Genomic DNA, 27063 nt, shown 5'->3' on the forward strand with positions numbered 1-27063 from the left:
ATCCCCAGAAAAAACAAAAAAACTTCTTTCTCCTTCTTGATCTCTCTATATAATATATGCACATACATGTGTATCTAGATGTCATACAGTTACTTTCCCATTCAAAACCTAGTCATACCAGCATGTGCTCATTACAGACATATGTGGCTTGGTAAATGGTGAGAATGTTATATTAAATTGATTCTACTTCATTTTGACTTTAAAAGACTAAAGATATCTGAGTGACTGACAGGTGTCAATCAAGACTGTTGTTAGAAGTTGTGTATATGGCATGAAAATGTGAAGTAAAAGTTATGCTTGCTCAATTGTGATCACACTTCCATATGTCATATGCTGCAGACACAAGTAAAATAAGCAACTATACAGCGTTGCTACAAAAGCAAGTCAGGCTGGCATTTGGTGAAAACACTCAAAAGCTCCTAGGGTAGCAAACCGACTGACTTTAATGCTGTTAGCACTGGGTTCCTTCAGAGCAAGCCTGCTGTGACGGCTGTCGGGATAAAGTCCTTTTATTAAATACTTAATTCTTAAATAGCTACAAGACAATAAAAATCAAAACAAAACCCCAAACCCGCTCTACTCCATCAGGCTATGCGAAGGCAGAGGGACCAGGAGCTCCAGCAACAAGCAGTCAGTGACGCGGCAAATAAATTCAGATATTCCGTAAATGACAAATAAACCAGAAATGAGGAACGCCAGCTGTTCACACTGGAAACTTACCCAACATTTTATTTCGGTCCAAGTTTTATTTATTACGAGAATAAGTTTTCAGTGGGGGTAGGGGTCTAATTCCTTACCATACCAATAAGGTACAGTGAAATAAGGAATAGTTCAGCTCGGCGTTGTAAAGGTGGCATCTACGCTCCCCTTTCTTCCTACCACCAACCGCTCCGGTGGGACCGCCACCTCGGGGACAGAACCCCAGGACGCCTCTTCTCCTGCACCTCCTCCGTGGTCCTCCCACACTCCTGCCCGTCAAGAGTCGCTTCTAGAGGATCCGGCAGTGACCTGCGCAGCGTCCCTCTTTCCGGCTCGCAACCCGGGAGCCGCGCGGCCACCGAGCCCAGGTGGCGAACAAAGGCAGCGCGGGGCGCGCGGCCGGGCTGGCGCGCGTCTTCCCGGCAGGAGGCGGCGGTGGCGGCGGCGCGCGCCGGAGCCCGCATTCCACCGAAGCGGCCGGAGCCCGCGGGGCGACGTCACCCCAGGCTCCGCCCCCGTCCCTCCCCGAGCAAAGTAACTCCGGACTACCCTGAGCTGCCTCTGCCGAGCATGGAGAGCGGCGGCCGCGGCTGGCCGGCGACGCGGGAGACGCTTTCGCCCGCGAGGTAGTTGGCCGTCGTTGCGCAAGGACGAAAGTGCTGGCGGGTGGCCGCGGCGTCCCCGCGAGCCCCCCACGAGGCCGGGTGGGCGGCTGGCTGGTGGGTTTCGTCGCGATACCCCCGGAGGCTCTTTGCAAAGCTGCTTGAAACTTCTCCCAAACTCGCCATGGATGTGGCGGCGGCGGTGCTGCCTGCTTTTGTGGCGCTCTGGCTCCTGTCCCCGTGGCCTCTCCTGGGGTCGGTGCAAGGCCAGTTTTCAGCAGGTGAGTGCTCGGGGGTGGGGGCCATTTGGTTTGTGGCTGCCCTCAGCCTTGGACTCTGAGGGAGGAGGGACTGGCTGATTGCCGGGGCCGGGGATCGGAGAGGCGTTCGCTCTGGAGAAAGGGTGGGTGGGGGGGGGGAGCAGGTTGAGGCCAGGTCTGTCCTGGGAGTTTGTGTCAGGCGGGACGAGGCCAGGAGCTGGGCGCCATGGGGCTCAGGTAACTTTTACGTCCGCGACCCATTGTTTACGAGGCTGGCCCGGCGCGCAGACAGCCCTGGGTATGCTGGACCGAGCCTGTGGCTACCCTGCTTTTCTTGGGTGAACGGTCGATAGCTTGGGCGTCGGGCGCAGTCCACTCAACCTTAGTGAAGAAAGAAGAAAGTACTTAGGGTTCCCGGGACCACGGTTCTTTGGCTCGCCGAGCGGGCTGGTGGCTCTCTGCCGCCAGACTGTTTAAAAATTACCCGGGAAGCCTTTGTCAGAATTGTGGGGGACGCGTAGGGACTGACCTCGGCGCGCTCTGCCAGGTGCTTTTTGTCCCGGGAATAACCTCCTCTGACTATTGTCCAACTTCTTCCCTGTGCCTCCCGGAGGCTCCTTCCTCCTCCGCTGAGGGTTGAGAGTTGCTCCGGGGTTGATTACAGGGCACAGCGTGGAGCATGTTGCATGTGTGTGTTGGCTGAGCCCCTACGACGTTTGGAAATGTGGCTCTTAGTATAGAATCAGAGCTGTCCTGAGCGCCCGTTCCGGGAAGGCTTACCCTGCTTATGCAGGGAAGCCACCACAAAGCTGGCTCCACATCTCCCAGAGTCCGCCTGGGTGACCCGGGCTGGAAACGTTCTCAGCTAGCCGGGACAACCCCGGGAGAGAGCCGCGATGCAGTGTTCCATTCTATCCCTTTTGAGTTCTAAGTAAAGCCACTCACAGAAGACCTTGACTCTGGGTCTCAAGGACTGGTGGTCTCTGTTCCCCTCCAGTTTTGATATCCTCCGGGTAGGTCTGTTGCTTTTGTGTGTCCTCTGCTGGCTCTGAAGTTTCACCAGGTGGACGCTGGGGAGCGGGCTCTCAGGTTGAGCTTCTGCCTCCCGCAGGGCTTGACAACTTTTCTGGCCAACCCTCCCAGCCCAGCTCGTTTGGCGGGCGCATTTGCTGCCTGGCTTCCCAGTACAGAAGCAAACGGAGTGGCCGGAGGTGACGGGAAACGCGACAACCGCTCTCCTGGTTGAACCGGCAGGATGCGTGGACCGAACTTACTTTGTACTTGACAGTTTCATTGTTGAGACTGCCCGATTTCCTGGAAATAAACTCACCATGTTGTTTTCCGGAGCAAATCCTTCATTAGCTTTTCTTCTCCCCTCCCCCTTTAGAACTGTATACAAGGAGTTAGACCAGAGATTCTAGAAGAGGCTGTGAAATGGTAGCAGGCAAAGGAAAGACCATGTGTCCGGGTGATGTGCAGAAGGCACCAGCTCAATGCAATGAGCTCCGAAGACTTAATTTAATTCTCTCCCGGTTTAGCATTACCGACTGGGTCTCTGCCATACAATGCTGTTAGTATTGGAACGTGCTTGATGTAACTCATTATATGCAGCAAGTTAGAGGGTGTATTGATTTCTACACAGTGCTTGTCACTGCACGGAGAGCATAGTTTGAGAAGGCATGTAGTTTGTTAATTGAACTTTACCAGTTGCATGATTAAACTCATGTATTCAGGACTGGCGACTAGTGATGTCTTAACAGCCGATGGATCTATGTTCAACATTGGACAAACTTTTCTCTTTCAAAATGTTATTTATCTTTTAATCAACGAGTCCTGAGATTGGCTCATCACAGTGTGCAGATACGCTTCTGGAAGTTTATTATGAATGCAGTCAGCCCTCACAGAACTGTCATTATCTTCCTATTCAGGGTATGCATGTATGCCCACAACCGAAGATCTAATCTGTCTGTCTTCAGAGATTTAAAGTTGGTTTTGTATTCAGAGATTTAAAGTTGGTTTTGTAGGCATTTCCTTTTTTTTCCTAGTTGTCATAAATCATTTGATATTGTAATGTCATTAAACTCCATGGCATATTTGTAAAAAAAAAATATTGACTGGAGTTGGAGTTGAATTAGAGATTGGTAGTGTTTTCCTTCTTGCTGTTTTTTTTTTCCCCCCTTCTGTTACTCTATTTTAAGTGATGAACTTCTGGAGACATCTAAATGAACATGCTATAATGATCTAAAGAGATGTGTTTTCCAAATTTTAAAATAGTTCATCCTCTTAAATATGTATTTGGAATCATGATTACCAGTTTCTCACTTTTCAATAGTATTGTGTGGCTGTTGATGTTGTAAGCTGAAAAAAACTGGGAGGATAATGTGATATATACATTGAATCGCTGTGTGTGTCACAATCACACATTTAACACTTTCCTATTGCAACCTTCTCTTTTTCTGCTTGCAGTTAAAGTGTAAAGCTGCTTCATGGCAAACATCTTTAAAGTCAGGATTTGATAGATTTCACCTTTTCCTCTAGTCTCTGAAAGTAATGCTTGCATCTGCATTCTATCCAGGAAAACTGAAATAGGGGAGACCAGAGTGTTACTCCAGCCTATTTTCTGGGCTGTGTAGCTGATCTGGTTAGTATCACCATGCGAACAGGCTTTCCATAGAACTCACATCCCACAGAACCAGTCTCACTTGGAAACTCAGCTTTCTCATCTATAAAATGGGGATAATAATACGCTTCCTGACCTTTCCACACAGTTTTTATGAGGATCAAGTGGAGTCACTTATGTGAGCCAGCACTGTCAACTGTAAAGCATGGTGCAGCTATCTGGGGTGTAATCATCATAAATTAAGGTAGCCGGCGAGCCAGGGATTCAGCTTTTACAGCTCCTAAACTCTTAGAACTCTCAGTAACTACAGGCTGTTCAGCAAGGTGTGTGTGTGTGTGTGTGTGTGTGTGTATGGAGAGAGTTATTCCACTAGTCATCCATTTCTATCATAAATATCCTAAATTGATTCAGGCCAGACCATGAGTTTATGACAGTATCAGAAATTACCTTTACCTTTTTTTTTTTTTTTTTTTTTTTTTTTGCTTAGCCATGCAGATCTTTCACAAACTTAGGGAAGACTTGCTACTAATATTCCTAGTGCCCTAACTGCAGGAAAAATACTTGCACAGTCTTGTTATTTTCAGGTCATCTGTTTAGCGTTTTCTCCAAATGGAGAATTGCATGTAGCTTTGGATGCAGTCTTATCAGTGACCTAGAGAGGGACTATTGTGTCTGGTATGAAGTGAGCCTGAGAATGTTGCTCAGATCCTGCCATGGACGAGGTCCTGGCTGCTCACCCCAGTCCTTCCTCTCTTAGGGCCTTGCAATGAATCTAAGCAGAATGACTTGTCTGTGTCTGGCTTCTTGTTGTCTCTAGTACAAAATTAAAATTTTCTTATTATGATTACCTCCTGGGAAGATACATTTGAGCCAGCTCCACTTAGTTCTCTAGTTTTGATTGACTGGTGTTCTTGGGTGTCTAAATCCATTAAAATTCCCAACTGTACTCCCTAGTAAGGATATGGACAATTCCAGGACTGTTTTTCTCTCTGAGTTTCCTAGCTCCTGAGATGTCATTTTGTGTCTGGCCTGCCAAGATGGGAAGAGGCAGGTTTGGCTGTCGTTTGGTCATTGGCGTGTGTGTTGTTGACAGCTCTTCTCTTTGTATTCATGAATGTGAATCAGAAAAATAAATCAATAAATCAACCCCTCTGCTACTCTGCCTGTCCCTTTCACACTTCCTCCCACGTCTCCCTGGAACAACTTAGCTCCACATGCGTAGTCACCAAATTAGAAGCTTTTTGTTTTCATCAAATAGCTTTATGTACTGCATATGTTCTTAAATACTAGCCATATGACCCGTCCACTACCCAAAGCTAAAACACTTCTCTAACATATGAGACACTCTCCTGTGTACAGCATTGACGTATTAGTGCCTATGTATGTAGTCTTAAGCATTAAATTTTATATGACATAATTCCATATAGAGAAAGCATGTTGGCTACCACTGATGTTTTGCCCTGCATTGGACTGTTCCTCCCTAACATTGTATTTAGACAGAGTAGGTCATACTAAGCTTGCATCTGCGCTGTTCCCATTTCTTCAACTTGTTCTTCATGGAGGGAAGGACAAGGGATTGCTGAAAGCTGAGAGCAGGAACTATGAAAAATTACACACAAAATACAGGGAGCTCATGCGTGTCATGCATGCATTTGTGCGCAAGCATGTGCGCATGCCTGCGCACATGTTTGTATGTGCGAATGTGCGTACATGTGTGAGATGATTTACTGAATTTTCAGAAGAGGAAAGAGCTTCTTTTTTTTGTGAGTTGTTTATTAGAATCAGCCTCTTTGCCTTTGTCCAAACAGATTCATTTCTTATTCTGTGACTGTAAACATTTCCCTCTGTGCATTCCCCTCAGACTTTCGCCTTTGATCATCTGTGTCTGGTCTGTGTTCCTTTATCAAATGGTGTTTCTCTGCCTAAAAAGGTTGTAATTGCTTTTGAACATGACTTGTTTTTTTTTTTTTTTTACCAGAATCCATGCTGTTTGTCAAAGTTACTGAAAAATTGTACAAAACATAACAAGTTACCTTATATCTTAAAATGGTATTTGATTACAAAGCTAATGAATAATACATCTATCAAACTGCTTTTTATTTCAGTTGAAGTCAAAACAAGCCCACAAATCCATGAAACATTTTTTTTGTTTTAATGTCACAGAATGTTTCTTTCTTGTACGTATCCATTTCTTTTTCCTTTTTCCTTTTCTTTTAGTCCTTTCTTAGTCCCTTTTTGTAGGAAGGGGTAGAAAATTTGAATACCAGGTTGCCTGATACTTAGAGATAAATGACATAATTTATATACAGCTATGCTTTGAAAAACTTTTTGGAAGTTGCTACATTTGGATGTTTACAGTATGAAGCCTAAGGTAGAAACTTGGCCAACTTCATATTCCACTCAATTCAAACATGATGGATGGAAATACCCTTAAAGCATCATAGCTGTTCATAAGGCATATTTTATGATTTTATGCAGTCTGTTATGAGAGGTGTGTCTCTGTTCATTTTGAATTCTTGTGGCTTTTTCTTTTCCTTTGTTTGATTTGTGGTTAATGTCTTGGTAAATCCGTTTAATGAAAGCACAGTTTTCCTCATATAAAAACGTAACTTTGTGTTCTGTTTCAGGTCGTTGAGGCTCTGGGAAAACACTGGGGAGGGGATATAGGGAGTCTATTGATCCTGCTCTGGGACACTGCCACGTCACCACTTAACACTGGTATAAAGGTTTTTTTTTTTTTTTTTTTTTTTTTTGGCATTCTGCTGTGTATTGATAATTAGTGGCTTATTTGTTTTAGGTGCAAAATAATTGCTCTTAAGTGAAATAATTCATGGTTCCGCTTCTGTGACCGAAGAGCTCAGTGAATAAAAAAGTGATAAACTGTACGATGCTGGTTGAATCCTACAGGCAACATGGGGTGGGAGTGCTGTTTGAACAAAAGCAGAGCAAAGTGTTGTAGGTGAATTATAGGTTCCAGTTATTTAGTTGGGAGAAGCGAGCGCTTCAAATATGCATATCTCGATGGTAGTGTGAACGTCATTGCCAAGGAAGAGAGGCGATGAGATTGAAGGTGCCTACTTATATTCTTGGAAAGACTACTGCACGTCTATTAGTAATTTCTTTTCTGTTTTGTACATGGAGAAACAATTTGATAGTAAGTGAATATTCATTCTATTTCAGTATCCCATGCCATTGTATATTACAGTTCTTAGAAGTATGTAATAAAAATAAAATGTAAAGAACCAGATTGGCATTTGTGTATTTAACTTTCACAGTGCATTCTGTTCCTGAATTAGACAGACTGAAGCTCCAAACCTTATCCTAGGCAGCTAGCGCCTGGGCTGGCCATAGAAAGTCTGCTATTCATAGCTGGGCAGTGGGCTGATCTCTCAAGTGCCTAAGTAGCAGAAGTAGGAGCCTGGCCACAGCTCTTTGGTGTGATTTGGTAGCAAAGGCAAGAAGAGGAGCAGGGAAGAAGTCTTTCTGGGACCTGGAAGTCATGGTTGAGTGCTTTCTGGTCACTGTGTTCCTCTAGTCAAAGGTGTCCTAGCCTTTGGTTGGTGCATCATGTAAATTAGCATGACTGGGGACCTTGTGGTGGTCTATGGTCGGCCCCAGTCTTACACATATTGAGTTGGAATCTATATTTCAATCAGAACAGACAAAACTGAGCTTAAGAAAAGATTGTCACATAAACTTCATTGTAGAGTTGTAAGAGGATTAAATAATGCCATAAACTACATATTTCTGTGTTTATAGATTTTTAAAAATATTACTATTTTTATTTTATGTATAAAAGTGTCTTGTTTGCATGTATGTCTGTGTGCCATGTGCTAGCTTGGTGCCTGTGGAAGTCAGAGAATATCAAACGTCTAAGAATTGTAGTTATGTATGGTTGTGAGCTGTGTGGTTGGGTGCTAGGAATCTCAGCCCAGGTCTTTTGTAAAATCAGATGCTCTATATCACTGAGCCATCTGTCCAGCCCCGGATCTGTGAGTATTGTTTATGTTTCCTGATAATTTAGCATCCCTGACACATCAAAATCATATTATATAGGTTTTCTTTTTCTTTCTGATGAACACTCAGACAGGCTCGAAAATACTTTTCTTCACAAGAAGACAAATATAAGGCTAAAGTTTTAGCTATTGATGTTGCTTCAAAGAATATTTATAGGTACAGATACTGTCCAAGGAACCAAAAAATACTATGTGTAAACTACTTTTGCTTGATATAACATCAGTGGAGAAAATAATATTCCCTCTGACATTAGTACCAGTTGTCTCTCACTTTATTATTCTCTTTCTGCCAAGGTCTCTTTAATAAGGAGTGTATTTGTAGGTCAGTCAAATTTAATGGATGGGAGTAGAAGGTAGCATACATTAAATTTCACAGGGATTCTTTTTACAATTTTTTTCTTCTCATACTTAAGAACAGAGATTGTCAGTTTTCTCAAGAGAAAAATTATGATGTAATAGTCAGTGTACACTATTCATGTCAAAACACAATTTTCCTTGCATTTTATAGCATGCTTTAGCATTCTTTTAGAAAATGAATTTCCCCAGAAGACTTAATTGCCTTTTTATTAATGAGTCTGTAAGTGTTTTTTGCTATCCATTTACTATTCTAAATGTGTCTACTTTTGCTAGCTGTTTCAACAGTGAAGTCTCTGATTAAATCACAACTGCTGTATTTGTTTTTGCTGTTCACTAGTGATTTGGAAAAATACTGACGTAATGACATGGTTATAGCAGCGAGTAATGAAAGGCAAGAAGTATAAATTCATGTTAACCCTTGCTCATTGATGATACCATGATCTTAGAAGCTGGAATTTGGGGATGGGAGATATCAAGGTTTTTTTTTGTACTTTTTGATATTGTAAATAAGAATCAACTTAGCCTACACTGTCTGAACTGTGAGAAACAGCTGTCAGGGTTAATAAGTTGCAGATTGATGAATTCCTTATCTACTTAATACGTTTGGGTTTAAGAAGGAGAGACAAATTGCAGGCAGGCATGGAAAACCTCAGTTTTTTGCACAACTTCAAGAACTTTGGGGTTTGAATGATCTCATCAATTGTTATTTTTCTCATTTTTTATTCTAAATTTACTAGGTCTTCTTTTATTTTTGCTAGCCATAGTTGGTGCGTTTTTAGTCTGCTCTGTTGGAAAAGCAAAAATTTTCCAAAGCAATTACAAAAACACTTATGTCCTGCCATTTGCGGAGGGCCTGTGACCTAGGATCAATGTGTTACACGTTTTACAATCTCCGAAGTAACCTTTGGTGTCTATTCTACACACAGGCTTAGAGAAGGAAGGCAGTCCCTTTTCTCAAGAGATCCTGTGAAAAACTGGTTGAGACAGGATTTATTATTGAGTGAATGCACACACATGTAGTGATTTAGTTTCAGATTAGCAGAAAATGTAACAAACTGGAGAGACAACTACAGTGTCACTTGTAATGGTATTAACTTAGATTTGAACACTGAAAAGAAGGAATGGAGGAGTGTGTGTGTGTGTGTGTGTGTGTGTGTGTGTGTGTGTCTGTCTGTCTGTCTGTCTGTCTGTCTGTCTGTCTGTCTGTCTGTCTGTCTGTCTGACCATAATCTTTCTGGTAGGAAGCAAAGAGATCGTGAGGGGTGACATTTTGCCCAGGTACCACATTAGGGGACCTGGGCGGGGTGAGGGGTAGAAAGTTGGGTCGCCTCAGTCTTAGCTGCTAAGGGAGCACTAGGTGAGGAAGGAGTTTGTATCCTGACAAGTTTCTGTTCATTACAGAGCAGATGTTTGTAGCCAGGGAACTTTTATTCTTTTATTTTCATTATTTTATTCTCCATATTGAATAAAACTAACACGAAACTAATGATTTATACATGTGATGTAATTTGTTCAGAGTAATAGATCGCGGAAGAACTTTGATTTAGTATTTCAAGCTGGGTGTGGTGGTATGTGCTTTTAATTCCAGCAGAAGTAGGTGGGTCTCTGTGAGACCCAAGCTAGCCTGGTCTACATTGTGTGTTCTAGGGTGGTCAGGGCTATATGGTAAAACCTTGGCTCATGAAATGAAGAGGACCCAACCTGATTTATTATTTGAGTCGCATTTGGTACAACACCCTATCATTTTGCTTATTTGTAATTTATATAGATAAAAAAGTTTTCCAAACTATTCTTTTTTTTTCTTTGTATCTAGAACTTTATACATAGTGTTTTCAAATTATAAATCTGTTTTCCCCATTGGGCTTTGCTTGCAGTTATCTGGTGGTCTAAAGTGACAGTAAACTGTGTGAATGAAAGAGATGGTCAGATAGATGGTTGCCTTTTAGGTGTCTTGCTAGGATTTATATATTTATATGTATATGTATGTACACACACACACACACATATATATATATATATATATGCATATGTATAACAGAATTGATAGAGGCAAATGTGTAGTCTAAGCTGTGTTAAGTGATTACAAGCTGTGTTAAGTGATTACAATTGATATAGTGAAATAAAACCTACTGGCTCCTTACTCTTTGGGACCTAATATCGAAAACTTCGATATGGAAGTGAATTTGCATGATTTTGCTCTACTCATTTCTGCTATCTGTGATTCATAGCTGTAGAACATGCAGGTTAGGAAGAGATGCTTTCAGAACCATTTGAGATGTTGGATAACGAACAAAATGAAGAGAAGTAGCAGTTACATGCACAATGGTTCTTGTGGCACTCAACCCCTTTGGGGGATGCATATGAGATGTCCATATTACAATTTATAAAAGTAGCAAAAGTGCAGTTAGGAGATAGCAATGAAATAATTTTATGGTTGGGGGTCACTGCAACATGAGGGATTGTATTAAAGGAAGGTTGAGAACCACTGTTCTAGTGAAAGAGTTACCCAGTGTCTTAAGTTTCATTTCTGGGTGTTTTAAAACACCCTGACAAAAGCAGCTAAGGTAGATAAGGTGTATTTGGCTTACAAGTCCAGGTAACAGTTCACCATTGCTGGGGAGGTCAAGGTGTCAGGAATCCAGGGTAGAGAGTCACATGACATTTGTAGTCATGAGCAATGAATTAATACATAAATGCTAAATGCTCAGCTCCCTTTGTCCACTATGATGTAGGCTAGTGTCCCTTGCCTAGGGAATGGTGCCACCTAGAGTGGTCAGGTCCTCCTTTCAAAGTTATTGTAATCAAGATATTCCCACAGACAGGCTTACAGGCCAACCTCATCTAGGCAATCAATTCCTCATTGAGATTCTTAAAGACCTTTTCTTTTGAGATTTGATTTTATTTTGGGGGATTTTGCCTGCATCTGTGTCTGTGTACCACATCTGTGGAGTGCCCACAGAAGTTCCTCAGAACTGGATGGTTGTAAGTTACCATGTGGGTGTTGGGAATTGATCTTAATTTCTCTGGAAGAGCAGCCAGTACTCTGATCTGCTGAGCCATTCCTTTTAGGTGATTCTAAGAAGTATCAGTTTGACAATTGAAAAGTAACCATCACATCCAGCTTTGATTGGATAAATTTTGGTACTAGTGCCTTAAGCTTTGGATTGACTGAAGATCACGACTGTACCAGGTTAGGCAAAGATACTTCCATTGCCCATAATGAATGCCTTGGCCCGGGCGTCTGGATCAGCATATAGAAGTGAAGACAGCAACCAGACTAGATACTGATTGGAGATGTCATTCTGTAAATGTTTCTCATGCTGGTTAATGAATAAAGCACTGTTGGCCAATAGGAAAGGAAGATAGGAGGGACTAGGAGACAAGGAGGAAAGAGGAAGTAGTAAACAGGAGACAAGATGGAGAGTCTGGAGAGAATAGAACCGCCAGCCGCCTCTCGCTGGTAAGACCACGTGGAAATACATAGAAATGGGTTAATACTTAAGACAGAGCTAGCCTATAAGAAACAAGTAACTGGCCAACAAGATACTTAATGATTTCACCCTGGCTCTCCCTTCCACCCGAGCTTACTTTAATATCCCTTTGTCGGTACAGAGAACTCCTTCAATGATCATGCTTTCTCTTGTCTATTCTTACTTTCTCTATGATTTGTTTCTCTGTTTATGTCATCATGAGTTGTGTTACCTGAGACGGGATTGATGAAGTTTGTCATAATTTGCTGTAACAATTTGGTTGGATGGTAGCAAATTGTTTGTATTTACCTCTTTACCGAAATGCATATTTATATACTTAGAAACAAGTGTATTTGGAGAAGGGCTGGCAGAGACCTAAGGCATGGAAACCAAAGGCATTGGAGGGTGGGCCCAGACCTCTGGTCCTGCAGCAAGAGGGAAGCTGTAACTTTCTCAGCTTTTGTCATTCCTTTCTGTTTAATCCTTCATTTTCTAACAGTACTGTGGGCATATTCCAATGAAGAATGATTTTAATGTCGCCTCTCGTTACTGAGCCAGACACCTTTGAAGATAGAATGAGTAAACTTTGTGGAAATTCTCCTATAGTTGTAAAGTTACATAAAATGCAAATTCTGTTAGGGATATAAACTTTGGTAATAAATAAATTATTGTTGAAGGCATAGGAAGTGTGTATGCTGAAGAATGGAAATGAGAACCATAGATGCTTCATATATATTCATGTCTGAGTTATACAGCACCTATGTAAATGCTGGGGAAAATGCTACGATAAATAGAGTTTATATGGTTCCTGTGAACAATGAGTAATTATGCTGTCATGTATCACCCAGTGCAGCTCCTCCTATTTCATTTTTGCAGATACAAGTAAATGCTACTAAATACCACTTACACGTTTTCTAGCTATGCCAATAAATAAGGTAGTTCTCCCTATTGAACATGGATAAGCATATGTGGGAAGGACTGTGATCAAGCATAACATGTATATGTATAGATTTTGCTCTTTATAGCTTTGAAGAGATAGGACCTACTCTTTCTTGGGCTGAGGCTGTAGTTCATTTAGTAGAGTACCTGCCTAGCATGCACAGAGCTGATCCCCAGCACCTCATAAAACAGGGTGTAGTGGAGCACAATTGTAGTTCCATTACTAGGGGTGTGGCAACAGGAGAATCAGGAGTTTATGGCCATCCTTGAACACATAACAACCTTGAGGCCAGCGTGGAGTACATGAAACCCTGTCTCAAAACAAATAAACAAATAAACAAACAAACACAACAAAAAAAATCGGAAACAAAAACTGACAAAGCAACTACAACACAAAAAACCTAGCCTTTTCCATCCAAGCTTTCCATCCAAGCTGGCTTTTCTGTCCCCCCTTCCCCCCGCCCCCAGTGATTTTGATGATGTCTTTTATTTTATTTCTCATATATTTAGCATTTGTTATATGTCAGTTCCAGGGCTAACACAGAGGATGCTGGGAAGCAAGACCTTGTCCTGGAGCTTGGGAGCAAATATTTGACCTAGAGGAGGCATCTTTGTAGGGGTTCATACCTAATGATTCACGGTGCAGCCCGAGGCTATTTTGTAACTGACCATACCTTCATGATTTGGCAAGTCTCAGAGTTCGGCTGTCTCTCACAATTTGCTGATGCACTTCATAACTTGCCTAGGATAATTCTAGTCCATTAGTCTCCTGTCCTTGAGACTACCTCCTCCCCACCAAAGCCAAAGGCTGCAGAAGGAGAACTGTGCAAAAATTGCCATCATGATAGTAAAATTCCACTGAGTGGAATTTCCCCAAAGTTGAGCAACATGAAGTGTAAACAAAGTCCTAGGAGGAGAGAATACTTTTCCTTCCCAGAGGCTGGTAGGCACTGCCTCTCTTACCTGAGGAAAGAGCTGGAAAGGTCTTCAGCATGGGATTCCTCTGCATTGTACACAATCACACGTATACATCCTGTATGTTCATAGGCAGAGTTCCTGGTTGTTAGTTGGATTTATATCTCTTGTGACCTATGGCTTCTGGTACCTGGACTCCAGGGGCCTGGAGGCTTTCTTTGCTGTGACTTCCATTCCTGGCATTTAGGAATGATGGTAGGCTGAGGACATCCTACCCATAGATCTCCAAGTACTACCTGTATCCCAGAAAGAACACATCCCCTCCTGGTACTTTGATCATTCTTTACGATGGGACATTGGTATTCATATTTGAACACACCCATCATTTTTTCATTTTATTTTTTATTTTTTGGTTTTTGGAGGCAGGGTTCCTCTGTATTGCTTTGGAGCCTGTCCTGGAACTTGCTCTGTAGACCAGACTAACCCCAAACTCACAGAAATCTGACTGTCTCTGCCTCACAAGTGCTGGGTTTAAAGGCATTCACCACCAATGTCCAACCACACCCATCATTTTTAATGGCAAATGGACATCCTGTATTTTCTTTTTTCAGTGAGACCTGTGCTATTTGTGAATTTGAGAAGCAATTTTAGAGATAGGTAAATGTTTCCGAAGCAAAACTCAAAACTTCCATATAACATAGACACACACATTAAAAACAAGAATAGGAAGCAAATCCCTTTAAACCTAGTCACTAATATTCTGTGTTCATTTTATATTTAGGTAAACATACCCCCATGCTGGCATCTGTTCTGTGTATATGGTAATGTAGAGGTGCACAGGCCCGGTCAAAGATGGGCTGCGACATTTTCTTGATCTCTCTTTCCATCACTTGCCTTTAGTTTTCTCATTTGCATAACGGGGGATTGAAAGTTTCAGTTCCAGATTTATGTTTTGAGGAAAATTGAGTTTAAGGGCTTAAGAGAGTATCTGTCCCATTAATAACATCTGTTCCCTTTAATTGTTTCTATTGTCCTCATTAGTCCTTGACTAAGTCAACTTACATTTGCCAGTCACTAATCCCTTGCTGTCTCTTTCAAAACCCTCTAGTTGCAGTTTTTTTTTTTAATTTTTAACTTTTATGTAAGTCCAGCAGAGAAGCTAATAGTGTAACCTGAACTAAACCAATGCAATGCGCTGATAGACAGATCACACACAGCACTGTAAGGAGTGTATAGTTCAATGTTTTTGAAAACCAGTTCACAATACTTCCTGAGATCGAGAATCTTTAAACATTAACAAGAAATCGATTATGCATATGTGTGTGTATTTTTGTGGCACATGTGTGTGGGTAGGTACCCGTGGAGGTCAGAAGAGGGTGTTGGGTCCTCCTGGAGCTGGAATTAGAAATGGTTATGGGTCTTCTGGAAGAGCATGAATATCCATTAGCTGCTGAGCCATCCATCCAGCCTCAAAATCAAGAATGATGGGGAGAATGATGGGGAGAATAAACAAACACATTTAAAATCCGTAATCTAAAACACAACAGAAGCATTAATTTTAGAGCACTTCCTATGGCCTTGGAAGATACATTTATAATTTCTTAAGCAGTCCAGCCACTGTGGGAAGTTTGAGACACACAGTGCATGACTTAACCCCTGGAGGCCTACACTCGGTTAAAGCCTGGGAACTGGATACTGGGAATAAGCTGCACGTGGGAATTGCCTAGGAAGTTGAGGACATTCTCTGCTACCTCAATCACTGTGTGTCCCAGTGAGACTTACGTGTGGTCTAGGAACAGCACCCAGACTGAGAAATAAGTGTCAGGCATGAGAGGCTGACCCAGATGAGCGTTCTCCAACTTACAGAATGAATGAACAAGGTGTGTGACTGTTTCCTCCATTTGCACCTCCTCTCATCCTCGATAAACAAATGTGTACTGATGTTTAGAACACACATTTGCCTGTGGGTTCTTGCAGTGAGGGTTTTATTTTTGAAGTTTGTGTGGAGATTTAAACTTGCTTAGTACACAAAATAATAAGGTGGCTTCAAATGTGTTTAAACTCCCAAATGTGTTTTAGGCCACTGACTGCTGGAGAAAGACAGTTTCTAGTGCCAGTCCGGGTGGTAGAGGCTGATAAAATTCCTGACTATTGTTAGCTCCTCTGCAGAAGGGGTCCTCTGAGAACATCTCCATGGATTGAAGCTCTGCTCAGGTTCAGGTTTCTGGCACTCAGTCTTAGGTTTTCTCAGTGCCTTTTCCAACTGCAACCTGCTTCAAGTTCTAGGTCTAAAAGTCTTACTAACTGCTCTGCAGGAGAAGCCTTTTACAGCACTGCCTTGAATCCCACTGAACTGGGGCACTTATGGTATTTAACTGGCCTCATTGGACCGGACCTACTTTGCGTTCTGACTGGTTGGGCCTAGTAATTAGAGAGGTGGCTTCCTAAGCCCTTCCAGTCAAAAGCTGGTTTGTTGATTTTTTATCTTTTAAGTTCTTCCAAGTTTCTGTACTTGTTGATTTTCTGGCTTCCTATGAAGTAAGAAAGATCGCTAAGGAAAATGAAACAAAACATCAACAATAATAACCAACCCAGACTCTGGTGATACATCTAATTTTGAGCTTTTAAGAAATAATAAAATGGCTCTGGAGTCACAACTGGGTGATTCTTTATAAAGTAAACTGCCCTGTATCGCAGATTGAATGCTACCCAAAGGATGCCGGATCAGAAGTGCCTGAGGTGGGAGTTTGTACCACATGAACTTTAACCTCTCTGGTTCAGGCTCCCTGGAAACCTGCCACCAGGAAAGATGAGAAATGAAAGTAGGTTGTTTGCTGTTGGGTACTTCTAAGTCGAGTGTGTGCTTTCCTCCCTAGTCCGAAGAGAACTGTGATGCAGTTGATGGTTTGAAGGCTGTGGGCTACTCCTTAATGGTAGGAGGCTGAAGTAGGAGACCAGTCCATTGCATTGGCCCACTCAATAGTCTGCTCCTTGCAGTAACTTCGTTAGCACGTTCTCCCCAGGTTGGAGGCTAATTACAGGCATTCCATCGGACTTCCCCAGCTGCCATCCCTCTATAGAATAGCATGTGATTTTGTAATGTCCCAGGTTGTTTTCAGTAAAGTTAAGAAATGGTGGGGGACAGCCTTGTAGGCCACTATGTAGTTACCTTTTCTGGGACCCCTAGGTTTCCTTTGAGTTGATCATCTATTGTTGGGAATCACAGCTACACCAAGCATTTTCTTTTTCCTTTTTTAATGAAGCGATGGCACAAAAGTTATATCTTTTCTACACATTGTGACAGTAGACTTGAACTTATAACTGCACGCCAAACTTAATATCCTCTTTAACTTGTTAAAACAAGTGATACCAGGCTACATTATTAGCAGTTTTTTTGTCTGAACACCTTGTTGGGGCAGGAATCATTGATTTGTGCATGGTCATGATTGATTGCAAACTCTATTAGGAGAGGCTGGGGAGCCAATGGCTTCTTCACTCAGCAAAGTGTGCAAGGCTGAACTTGTCTTATCCCTTTCATATCATCCTGGTTACAATCAAATTTTAAATTCGTGGCCCTTGCACACCAGGCAGCCTGTGCAGCATAGAGGGAAAAAGATGGAAAAGAAAACAGAACTGGTCAAATCCCTGTGCTGATTACTGTAGACTATTGGAGCATCTAGAGATAAGTTCAGAGGGGAGAGTTCAGTCTTGTTGGGCCAAGCCTTTGGGAGCATCCGCCTTGGACTCTCATTCAGTCTTGAGGCCTTCTGCTTGACTCTTTTCACAGAGAACAATGAGATTGTCTATGGGCACACATGTTTTATGATGTTTTTAAGCTCTCTTTAAGGGCTAGTGATGCAAAGTCAGCTACCACCACACATAAGAACACGCTTTAAAAAAGTCTTTGGAATTATGTGAAAAATTTACACTAAGCACCCCTTGAAAAACAGAGTATCCCACAGCAGCAGGTAGTTTAAGAAAACAAGTCTTTTTGCAGCAGTTCTCAGCCCTGTGGTTCATGACCCCTTCAGGGGTCATAAACGACCCTTTCACAGGGGTCAAAGTCAAACAGATACCCTGCCTATCAGATATTTACATTACCATTGATAACTGTAGGAAAATTGCAGTTATGAAGTAGCAAACGAAGATAAGTTTATGGTTGGGCCTCACCACAGCATGAGGAACTGTATTAAAGGGTAGAAGCATTAGGGAAGTTGAGAAGTCACTGCCTTAGTAGCTGATGGCTCCGTTGTACAGGCGCTGGGGCCCATGCGGATGACTTGAGATCTATGCACTGGTGGTGGAAGGTGAGAACTGAATCCAGCAAGTTGTCCTATGGACTTCACATGCTCACACACATGAGAACACACTCCCCCACTCCCCGCCCCAGGAGAGTCAATAAATACATAAATGCAGAAGTATCCTGATAAATTGAAGTCATAGTCTTAAAATTATTGTACATGTTGCATGGTCCATGAAAGTATCCTATGTTCAAGTTATTAAAATTTTTTTGCAAGAACAAATTTGTCAATAAACATAACTGTTGTACCACTTGAGTTTTAAGATGTAATATGAAGTTGTTAACAGCTACAAGCCTGTATTTTAAAATGAAACTTAAAATGAACTTTAAAATGTACTTTAAAATGCAACTAAATTGTGTGTGTGAATTTCTTTCCGACTAGTCAGTAGGGCCTGATAAAGAACTCTGTGTGTGTGTGTGTGTGTGTGTGTGTGTGTGTGTGTGTGTGTGTGTGTGTGTGTGTTGCCTGAATGGATGTGTGTGTGTGTACTGCTTGTGTGCCTACTTCTGCTAGAGGCCAGAAGAGGGCATTACAAATGGGACTAGAGTTAGAGAATGTTGTGACCACAGTGTGGGTGCTGGCAATCAAACTTTGGTTCTTGGCCTCAGCAGCCAAAGCTCTTAACTGCTGAACCATCTCTTGAGCCCCAACTTTCTTACCTTATGTCTGTATTTGAGCTTTTAAGTTGATGATTTTCTGTTATGGTTTTCCACAGACTTTTTTTTTCCTTCTCTTTCTTTTATCTCCGTACGTATCACACACTGTCTTAGAAACACACATCCTCCTGCCTCAGCCCCCTGAATACTGGGATTTAGGCATTCCACATCTTGCCTAGATTTTCTACTGAATCAGTCTTTTCAAAATTCTGTTTTTATTAGCGAATGTCAGGTGATTATTTGAGTTTTAAAGCTTAGGAACCTCTACTGATACAGCGGTAAAATGCATTATTATTATTTCTGCAAGACAAGAATATTCCAAGTCCTTCCAAGATGTCCTATAAACTTAATACCACATTGAAAACATACACTTCTCATGTGTTTGTTGGGCTCTGCCTGACACTTTAAACTTTATTGTGCATTAGGCAATATTTCTTAAGTAGGTGTACTGACACACGCTTTTACTCTGAGCACTCTGGAGGCAAAGGCTGGTGATCTCTGGGAGTCCCAGGTGAATTTCTGTGAGGCCAGCCTGGTCTGCATATTCTTCCCTTGGTAAGGTGTTGTGTATGTGTTAAGTTAGTGTAGCAGTACAAACGGTTTGATTTATGGTGGTTCTTGTTTAATATGTATTTTTTGACTTTATAAAGGTATGAAATGGATTCAAGTTTGGCAGAAACCAGGCTTTGATCATGTGCTGCTAAGCCTGGATTCTTTGTGGCTTAGGTGTGTCTCATGTGTTTGTGCCTTGTGATATTTTACATTTACAGTGAACTTCTTGAAATAAGATTGCAACATGAAGTTGAGGAACACCTTTATATGAACTAAGTGATCTTTTCAAGTGATTTTTTTTTTTTTTTTTTAGACAGACTGAGCTTATTTATGCAAGGTTTCTCTAAGTTTTTATGTAGTTTTTCCATGAGTATTTTGAAAAAAGTTTACTTTTCCTCCTTTATGTATAATTTCCAGAATTTGGCAACATTCTAATTTGGACAGTTTAATGTGGTTTCTGATGCTTCTACCTCTGCCTTTGGAGTGTGCTGGTTTTATGTGATCCTGGGGATTAAATGCAGGGTCTCTGGCATGCCAGGCAAGAACTGTACCACCTGTGCTGCAACCCAGCTCTAAGTTTACAACTTTAAACTTGATTTCATAACAAATACTTTCTAATTTTTAACTCTTCTTTGTACTTCTTGGCTTTTGACAAAACAAAGTAGGAGAAGAGACATATTGCCCAAAATTAATCTAAGTGAGGCACTGGGTACTTTGATCTTTGCACTTAATGTGGTGTAGGAAAGAGACATTTGTTAATATAAACTCCCAGGGATGTATTGTTAAAAATTAATTTCTGCTGTACAGCCTGAGATCAATCACCCTTGTTCTCGATCTTTCATCTTTATGCTTAACACTGTAACAATTGATTGATGTCTAGAATGGTGGCTGAATTAGCATAATTGCAAGTTGTACTTGCCAGATGGATTATTATTGGTCAGATTGGTGAACTACTTCCAGGGGCCACAGCTCCCTTCTTCTTAGTCATTCTCATGATTTCATTAACCAGAGTGACCATTTTAGAGCAGATGATTTTGACTCACCCTTCCTTCCTTCCTTCCTTCCTCCCTCCCTCCCTTCCTACCGACCATTATTTTATGTGTATTGGTATGAAGGTACCAGATCCCCTGGAACTGGAGTTACAGACAGTTGTGAGCTGCCATATGGGTGCTGGGAATTGAACCCAAATCCTCTGGAAGAAAAGTAAGTGCTCCCATCCGCTGAGCCATCTCTCCAGCCCATTGACAGACTATTATTGCTAATTTGTGTGGATTTCTTTCCGTCTAGTCAGTAGGGCCTGATAAAGAACTCTAATTTATTTCTCATTGTTTAGCTACAAAAATTTACTGAGGCACCATGACATGACATTGTCAGGCTTGGCATCCGGATATCACCCGGGTATGGGTCAGGCATTAGGCTCCTGGAATATGTGTCACTGGGCTGCTGTTTTCTGTCTAGACCTGTCATTCTGAGAGCAAACATTGCCCCCCTTTTTAACGGCTTGGGTCTGTACACTCCAAGTCTGTTGTCTTAACAGCTATGTTGTGGTATATCAGTGGGCCATAAAAAGCACGGGGTTTCTGCACAATTTGGCAGCCAAGTTTTGGGTTTGGGAACACTTCAAGTAATGCTTAGCATAGCCTTCTTGAATGAAATCAGCCAATTAGTATTTGAAGACCCCAAGATCAAGTCATTGCAATACTAATGCCCCACATTTGTGTATCTATGAATAGAACGGTTCAAATCATGTGACTTGTGCATACTGTGCACTTCCGGCCTGAAGGGGCTGATGGGAATGTGTGATATTCTCATTACGAAGCCTTGGTTGTTGGCCCTTCAAATACTAATTGTTCACCAGTTTTAACTAAGGAAGGTGGCTTAAGTGTCTTCAAGTGAACTTGAAGATGTAACTACAAATCACTGTTTCCAGTAGAGCATCTTATATAGTCTTTTATTTCTTGTTTGTGACACGATAGAGGGAATAAGGAAGTTGTGCTTTTTATTTATGTTTTTATTTATGTTTCCCTTTTCTATTTTGGTGCTTGACAAAATAACAGCAGGCAGGTGTACTTCGGATATACCAGAAAGCGCTCATTATTCACATTTGTCTTCAAATAAACCGGTATCTTAATTCTAAAACAAAACGCAATAAATAAAATAGAACTTCATTGGAAAAAAAAATACCCTAGATATCCATAGTGATACACAATGGGACATCTAAACAGTTCAGACGCATAAGAAGAAAGAAAGACTTAAGGAAAAAGTAACAAAGGAACAAGAAACAGGCAGAAGACTTCTAAAAAAGCAAGGTTGCTGTCTCTCTGTGGTTTGTTTTCTGTTTGTCCTGTTCAGGCTCAGAAAACCTATCCTCACTTTTTAAAATAATAAAAAATATTCCAAAAATCAAAGAAAGAGAAGAAAATTTACTACCTACTTATTTGTATCCAGGCATCTAGCTAAACACTTTGGTAGGATGTGCATTTGTGTATTTATTCTGTGTCCCAACTCAAGGATATGCTAAGTGTATTTGCATTTGTAGCGACAGTGTGGCATCATTTCATAATTCAGAATGCATCTTGAAGGCAGAGAGTCCTGGACATTATCCTACAGAGTCATTTCTCAACATTTAGATGACAGAGCAGCACGGATGCAGGTTTCCTTGGCAGCCCCTTGCTAACAGTGGAGGAGGAGGGTGCTGGGTTACAAATGAGGCAGAGGAAAGGGCTCCTGGCCAAGCCTTGTTTATTGAAGGGAGTGTTTCTTCGGTTGTCAAAGAGAGCTGGTTAGTATAAGCGGGCAGTAAAAGCCAGTATGCTCCCAAGACCTGAAGCTTCTCTTTATATCTCTTCATATGCAGATTGCCACTCCCTCTGAAGGCCCTTCAGCCCCTAGAAGCCCAGGTTGGGAAGGCCCACCTGTTTGAAACTACATAGTTTGAAAACTAGGATGCTTGGACAGGAAGCTTGGATTTGTCCTTTTAACATGTTCATGAGCGGAGCGTGTTGAACACATAGGGTGATTCACAGTTTCAGTGGACTTATTTAGCTCCCACAGTCATGAACCGTTTTGCCATTTTAAACTACAGATAGATACGTTATCCTGATCGCAGAGCATTCATACCTGTTCATGAGAAACATTTCTGTAGAGGACAGACATTAATCAACATGTTTTATAAAGTGTAATGTGTGGGGAAAAATGCTTCAAAGTATAAAAGACATATTCATTTACATTTTCCTGCAATTCGGGTTTTTAACTCTACTTATCTTCCCTCTGAGGAGACTTTGGTGTATCTGTGCTGGCTACTTGCTGTGTCAGTGTGGAAAGTAAACCATCTCTAACCTTATAGGTTGATGATAGGTCACTTAAACTCGATCTAAATGAAGACAACAGTGTTTGCACTGTACGGATGTATTAATATTAAGAGGAAAAATATAAGAGTGATAGAGTGATAATAAGAGGATTATAAAAATGATTTGGGTCAAACAAGGAAGGCCAAGATATCAAAGTGTGTGATTCATTTTGATGCTTGACTGAATTGTGATTTTTGTGTTTGTTCACTTCAAACTAAGATACAGCTAGCAAGTATTTAGTACAGTTTTTATTCGCAGTTAAATTTAGGTAAAATTCTTATTTTTCCCACTGCACTTAGTCAGGCATAATTAAGTTAAATACACTTTTAAAAAGATGGTGTACTTTCAAGTTATTTATTCCCTAAACTTTGCCATAATTAATTGAAATTAGTGTTGTGCTGTGGCTTGTATGTTCTTCAAAAACAAATAAAACACAAACCTGCGAGTTTAAACTTTAACTGTGCCGGTGGAGTAGAAACAGGTGCTCCCTAATTTTGACAATAGGTGTGTGACAGTGTTGTAAATGAATAACCACATGCCATTGTGCATGTGGGAGGGCAGTGGCATAGACCTAACTTGTTACAGTTCTTTTGGTTGTTATCTTTCTAAGTTTATAACTAACCTTGCGTTTGTCAATGTAGTATTGGAAATCTTGATGTCTTTCCTCGTTCTTCATGGGGGGCTCAGTTCCTACCCCTATGGCTTTTATTTAACCAGGCTTTTATGTGGCATAGTCTAAGACCTGGAGAGTGCCAAGGGAACTGCCCATTTTATGCTTAGGTTTGGTGAAAAACGGAGAGTTGCGTAGACGCATGATTGGACAACAAGGACTGCTTAATGGGAATGGATAACAGCTGTGGCGCTGCAAAACTGTTTAGATTCTCCCTATGTCTGTTTGTCTGACTATCTCCCTTTATGTCCCCCACTTGTATGCATGAGAGTGTGAGTGCATTTGTGCATGTGTGCATGTGTGTGGTTTCTTTATGTGCAAGCCCAGAGGCCAGAGAAGGCTGGCAGGTGTCCTATTCTGTGCCTCTGCAACTTACTGCTTGAGACACGAACTCTAATGGAACCCAGAGCTAGGATGGCAGCTGACAAATCCCTTTGTTGTTTACATCTGCTTTCCACAGCTCTGGGATTACAGGTCTGTGGCCATGCAGGACTTTTAAAGTGGGTGCTGGGGATTCAAGCCCATTTCCTCATGTTTGAGCAGCAAGCTTTGTTACCATGGAGCCATCTCCTTGACCTCAAGATTCTTCCTGGTACCTGAGTGGGCTTTCTTTCGCTGGGGTCAGGACAGGACCCATTTTGGAAAAAGGGTCTTGTGGTATTGTCATATTGGCTTCACACTGCCACACTCAGCAGCCTGACAAGTTTCCTAAATCATTTTGGCTCAAGACTCAGCAAACCCAGGTGTTAGGACTTGAGGAAGGAAAAAATCTGGTTGTGTGGTTTGTTTAGGAGAGGATGGGTAAGAGACAGAGGGCAGGAAAAGGAAAGAGAGGTCTTGGTCCTGATGCTGCAGCTTAGGTTTTGGAGTGTCCCTGGTGCTCAGCATGGCACTCCTATGGAGAAACATTTTCTTACACTCTGTGAAATGTTTTACTGATTGCAGAGCTACCGGGGTTCATCAGGCCTTTGTTGGTGATTGTCACGCCAGCCACCATCAATAAGCTTTGGTAAGATTTTATCAAGGATACTTTAGTCTTCTGTGTTTATAAAAAACTACATTATAAAACAAGCATATAGTACTTCCAAAAGCTGTATTGGAAAGTGTTTCATGAGATCACCCATGGTTCATTATTATCTGTGCAACTCTTAACTGCTTTTTAGAAGTCTAGAGGCAGTGTGGGTTGGCTCATACGTTTGTTAAGAAAACAGTACACTGTGGGATGGTGGTAACTTGAAAGGCCGCATCTGCTGCTGGTGAAAACCAAACTGCAAAAAGTTACATAATATAAAGATTCTGGTCTCTAGACTTTCTAGTACAAACATGGGAAGATCATAGAGAGATCTTGTCTTAAATCTAAGTATTCTAAGTTATAATTAAATAGCTCACTTGCCTCAATATTTTATATTACAAATTTTCATTCAGAAAATATGTATTATATGATAACTATACACATGACTTATTTTTTGGGACAGGGTCTTTATATAGCCTTGGCTGTTATAGAACTCACTGTGTAGATTAGGCTGGCCTTGAACTCAAAAACACCTTCTTTGACACCAGAGCTCTGAGATTAAAACCATAGTCCACCAAACCCAGTTCATACATAGTGTAGGGACACAAAGTTTGTGATAAACCTCAGGTGAAGTATGTGACACCATATTCTGCAATAAATGTTCTCTCTTCTCTATTGTTGAATAGGGTTCACCACCACCTTCTTTATTATCTAACCAACCTCTAAATCTCAAGATTTAGGATATTGAATTTTTCAATAGTTAATCTGCTGGAAACTGTGAGAAGACCTTTTCCTTCGACAAGCTCTTCTGAGAGTGCGGAGGGCAGTGTCCACTAGTCTACTAACACATACCGAGCCCTTTCCCTAAGCCATGCTCTAGAGAGAATGTGAACTTCTTCATTTCATTAGGGACTTAATTGTTTTTAAAGATTAGGTTAGTCTGAGAGCATGTCAAGGCAAATTTTCATGTTCTGTTTTCATTTTACATCATCTTTTTTAAGCAACATGGTTGAATATTCTTGTCGTTCAAGAGGACTTGCATTTATTTTGCAGTTTTAAGTATGTTTATGTATGTTAAGTATGTTCTGTATTAAGAACACTGTCATTGCATTTAGCTACTTCCCATCCAAAGTGCTTCATTGCTGTCCTGGTTCCCTTTCCATAAGGTTCTTTGTCATTAGTTTCCATGAATGATGAATCTCTTCATCATTCACCTCTGTGAATCTCTTCCCTGTTAACTTCTGCAAATGACACACCAGTAGATATGCTTGCACACACACAGCACACACTCATAGTGAACTGATGTGCAACAGAATCTGGTGAGAAGAAGGAAGAATAAACTTCCCTGCTAAGTTCTCTGAATGACACATCGGTAGATATGTTTGCACACCCACAGCACACAACACTCACTGATGTATAACATAATATGGAGAGAAAGAACAAAAAGTTTGTCTAACTTTTCTAAATGACACACCAGTAGATATCTTTGCATGTACACAGCATTCACTCTCTCTCTTACACACACACACACACTTTCTCACAGTGAATTGATGTGTAACAATATGGAGAGAAGAAGGAAGAAAAAAGTGCTATTTTCTTACTGAGTTCTCTCCTCGGAAATGGACACATTTCTAGATTATTGGAATGGATGATCTTATTATTTTATTTTAAATGGCTAGGATGCTTGCAATTAGCTTGTTGTAGGGCAAGTTGGAACAGTAGGAACTCACTGGTTGCTTCTCTCCACATACTCAGGATATTATGAAGTTGTAATGTGGATTGCAAACTGTGGCGAGGTACACTTTAATTCTTTCACACACCTAAGTCAAGTTTCAGGCTTTTTCGGAAATGTTTACCAGAAAGAATCATGGGCAGGTTTTAAAATGCTTTTGGATTGCAAGGCTGCATGGTGCCACTTCGATTGAAGGCTTGTAATATTTTATTTTCTTTCCCAAAGAGTCAAGATAAATCCTGTAAACATTTTTTTCTCATTTTGTTGTTTCTGTTGTACCATTGTGTTTGGTTCTAACCTTTCGCCCCTGGGAAACAAAAGTGTTTTTTAACTTCTGTCCTCCTGCTGGGTCCTGCAGCTGCCAGGCAGGACTTTCAAAGTTGTTTCTTATTTACACACTGTAATTCTGACTGATCGGAGAAGGCTTCCCAAGGCTTATCTGAAGTGTGGTATATTAATTTTAAGGGACGTATTTTAAAGGGAACTTACAAGACTCTAGCTTTTAAAAAGCCTTTAAAATGTAAAATCTATTTTAATTCAATCATAGTCATAAAAATGGTTAGTGTGAAAGCTTCAGTGTAGAGTTTAATCTTATAAACTGAAGCAAGTCTTGTCAACTGTCTGGGTCCAGTAGCTACTTTTTATTCATTTAACATTAAAAATAACAAAGGGAGCCGGTCATGGTGACACACGTCTTTAGTCCTGGTGCATTGGCAGATCTCTGTGAGTGTTAGGCCAGCCTGCTCTACAGAGTGAGTTCCAGGACAGCCAGGACTGTTACACAGAGAAACTCTGTCTGAAAACCAGAAAAACAAAAAGAAAACAACAAACAAACAAGACGGTGAACACTAATCAGCCGGTGCTACTTGAAGCTGTTAAAGGTCTAGGTTTTGAGAAAACTTCCTGGTTCTG

At 41.3% G+C, this 27063-nt stretch overlaps 1 protein-coding gene across 7 annotated transcripts in view; it reads left to right on the top strand.

Moving 5' to 3' along the window:
* The first annotated feature begins 1327 nt into the window (after positions 1 to 1327).
* Positions 1328 to 27063, top strand: part of Ptprk (protein tyrosine phosphatase receptor type K) — a 503412-nt gene continuing 477676 nt past the window's right edge. For all 7 annotated transcript variants that reach the window (XM_051175466.1, XM_051175470.1, XM_051175468.1 and 4 more), the window contains exon 1: positions 1328 to 1582. In XM_051175466.1, the coding sequence (XP_051031423.1) occupies positions 1486 to 1582 (97 nt within the window). In that variant the 5' untranslated portion in view covers positions 1328 to 1485. The remainder of the gene's footprint in view (positions 1583 to 27063) is intronic.

This window comes from Phodopus roborovskii, unplaced genomic scaffold, assembly GCF_943737965.1.
Source record: "Phodopus roborovskii unplaced genomic scaffold, PHOROB, whole genome shotgun sequence".
NCBI classification, from domain to species: Eukaryota; Metazoa; Chordata; class Mammalia; order Rodentia; family Cricetidae; genus Phodopus; species Phodopus roborovskii.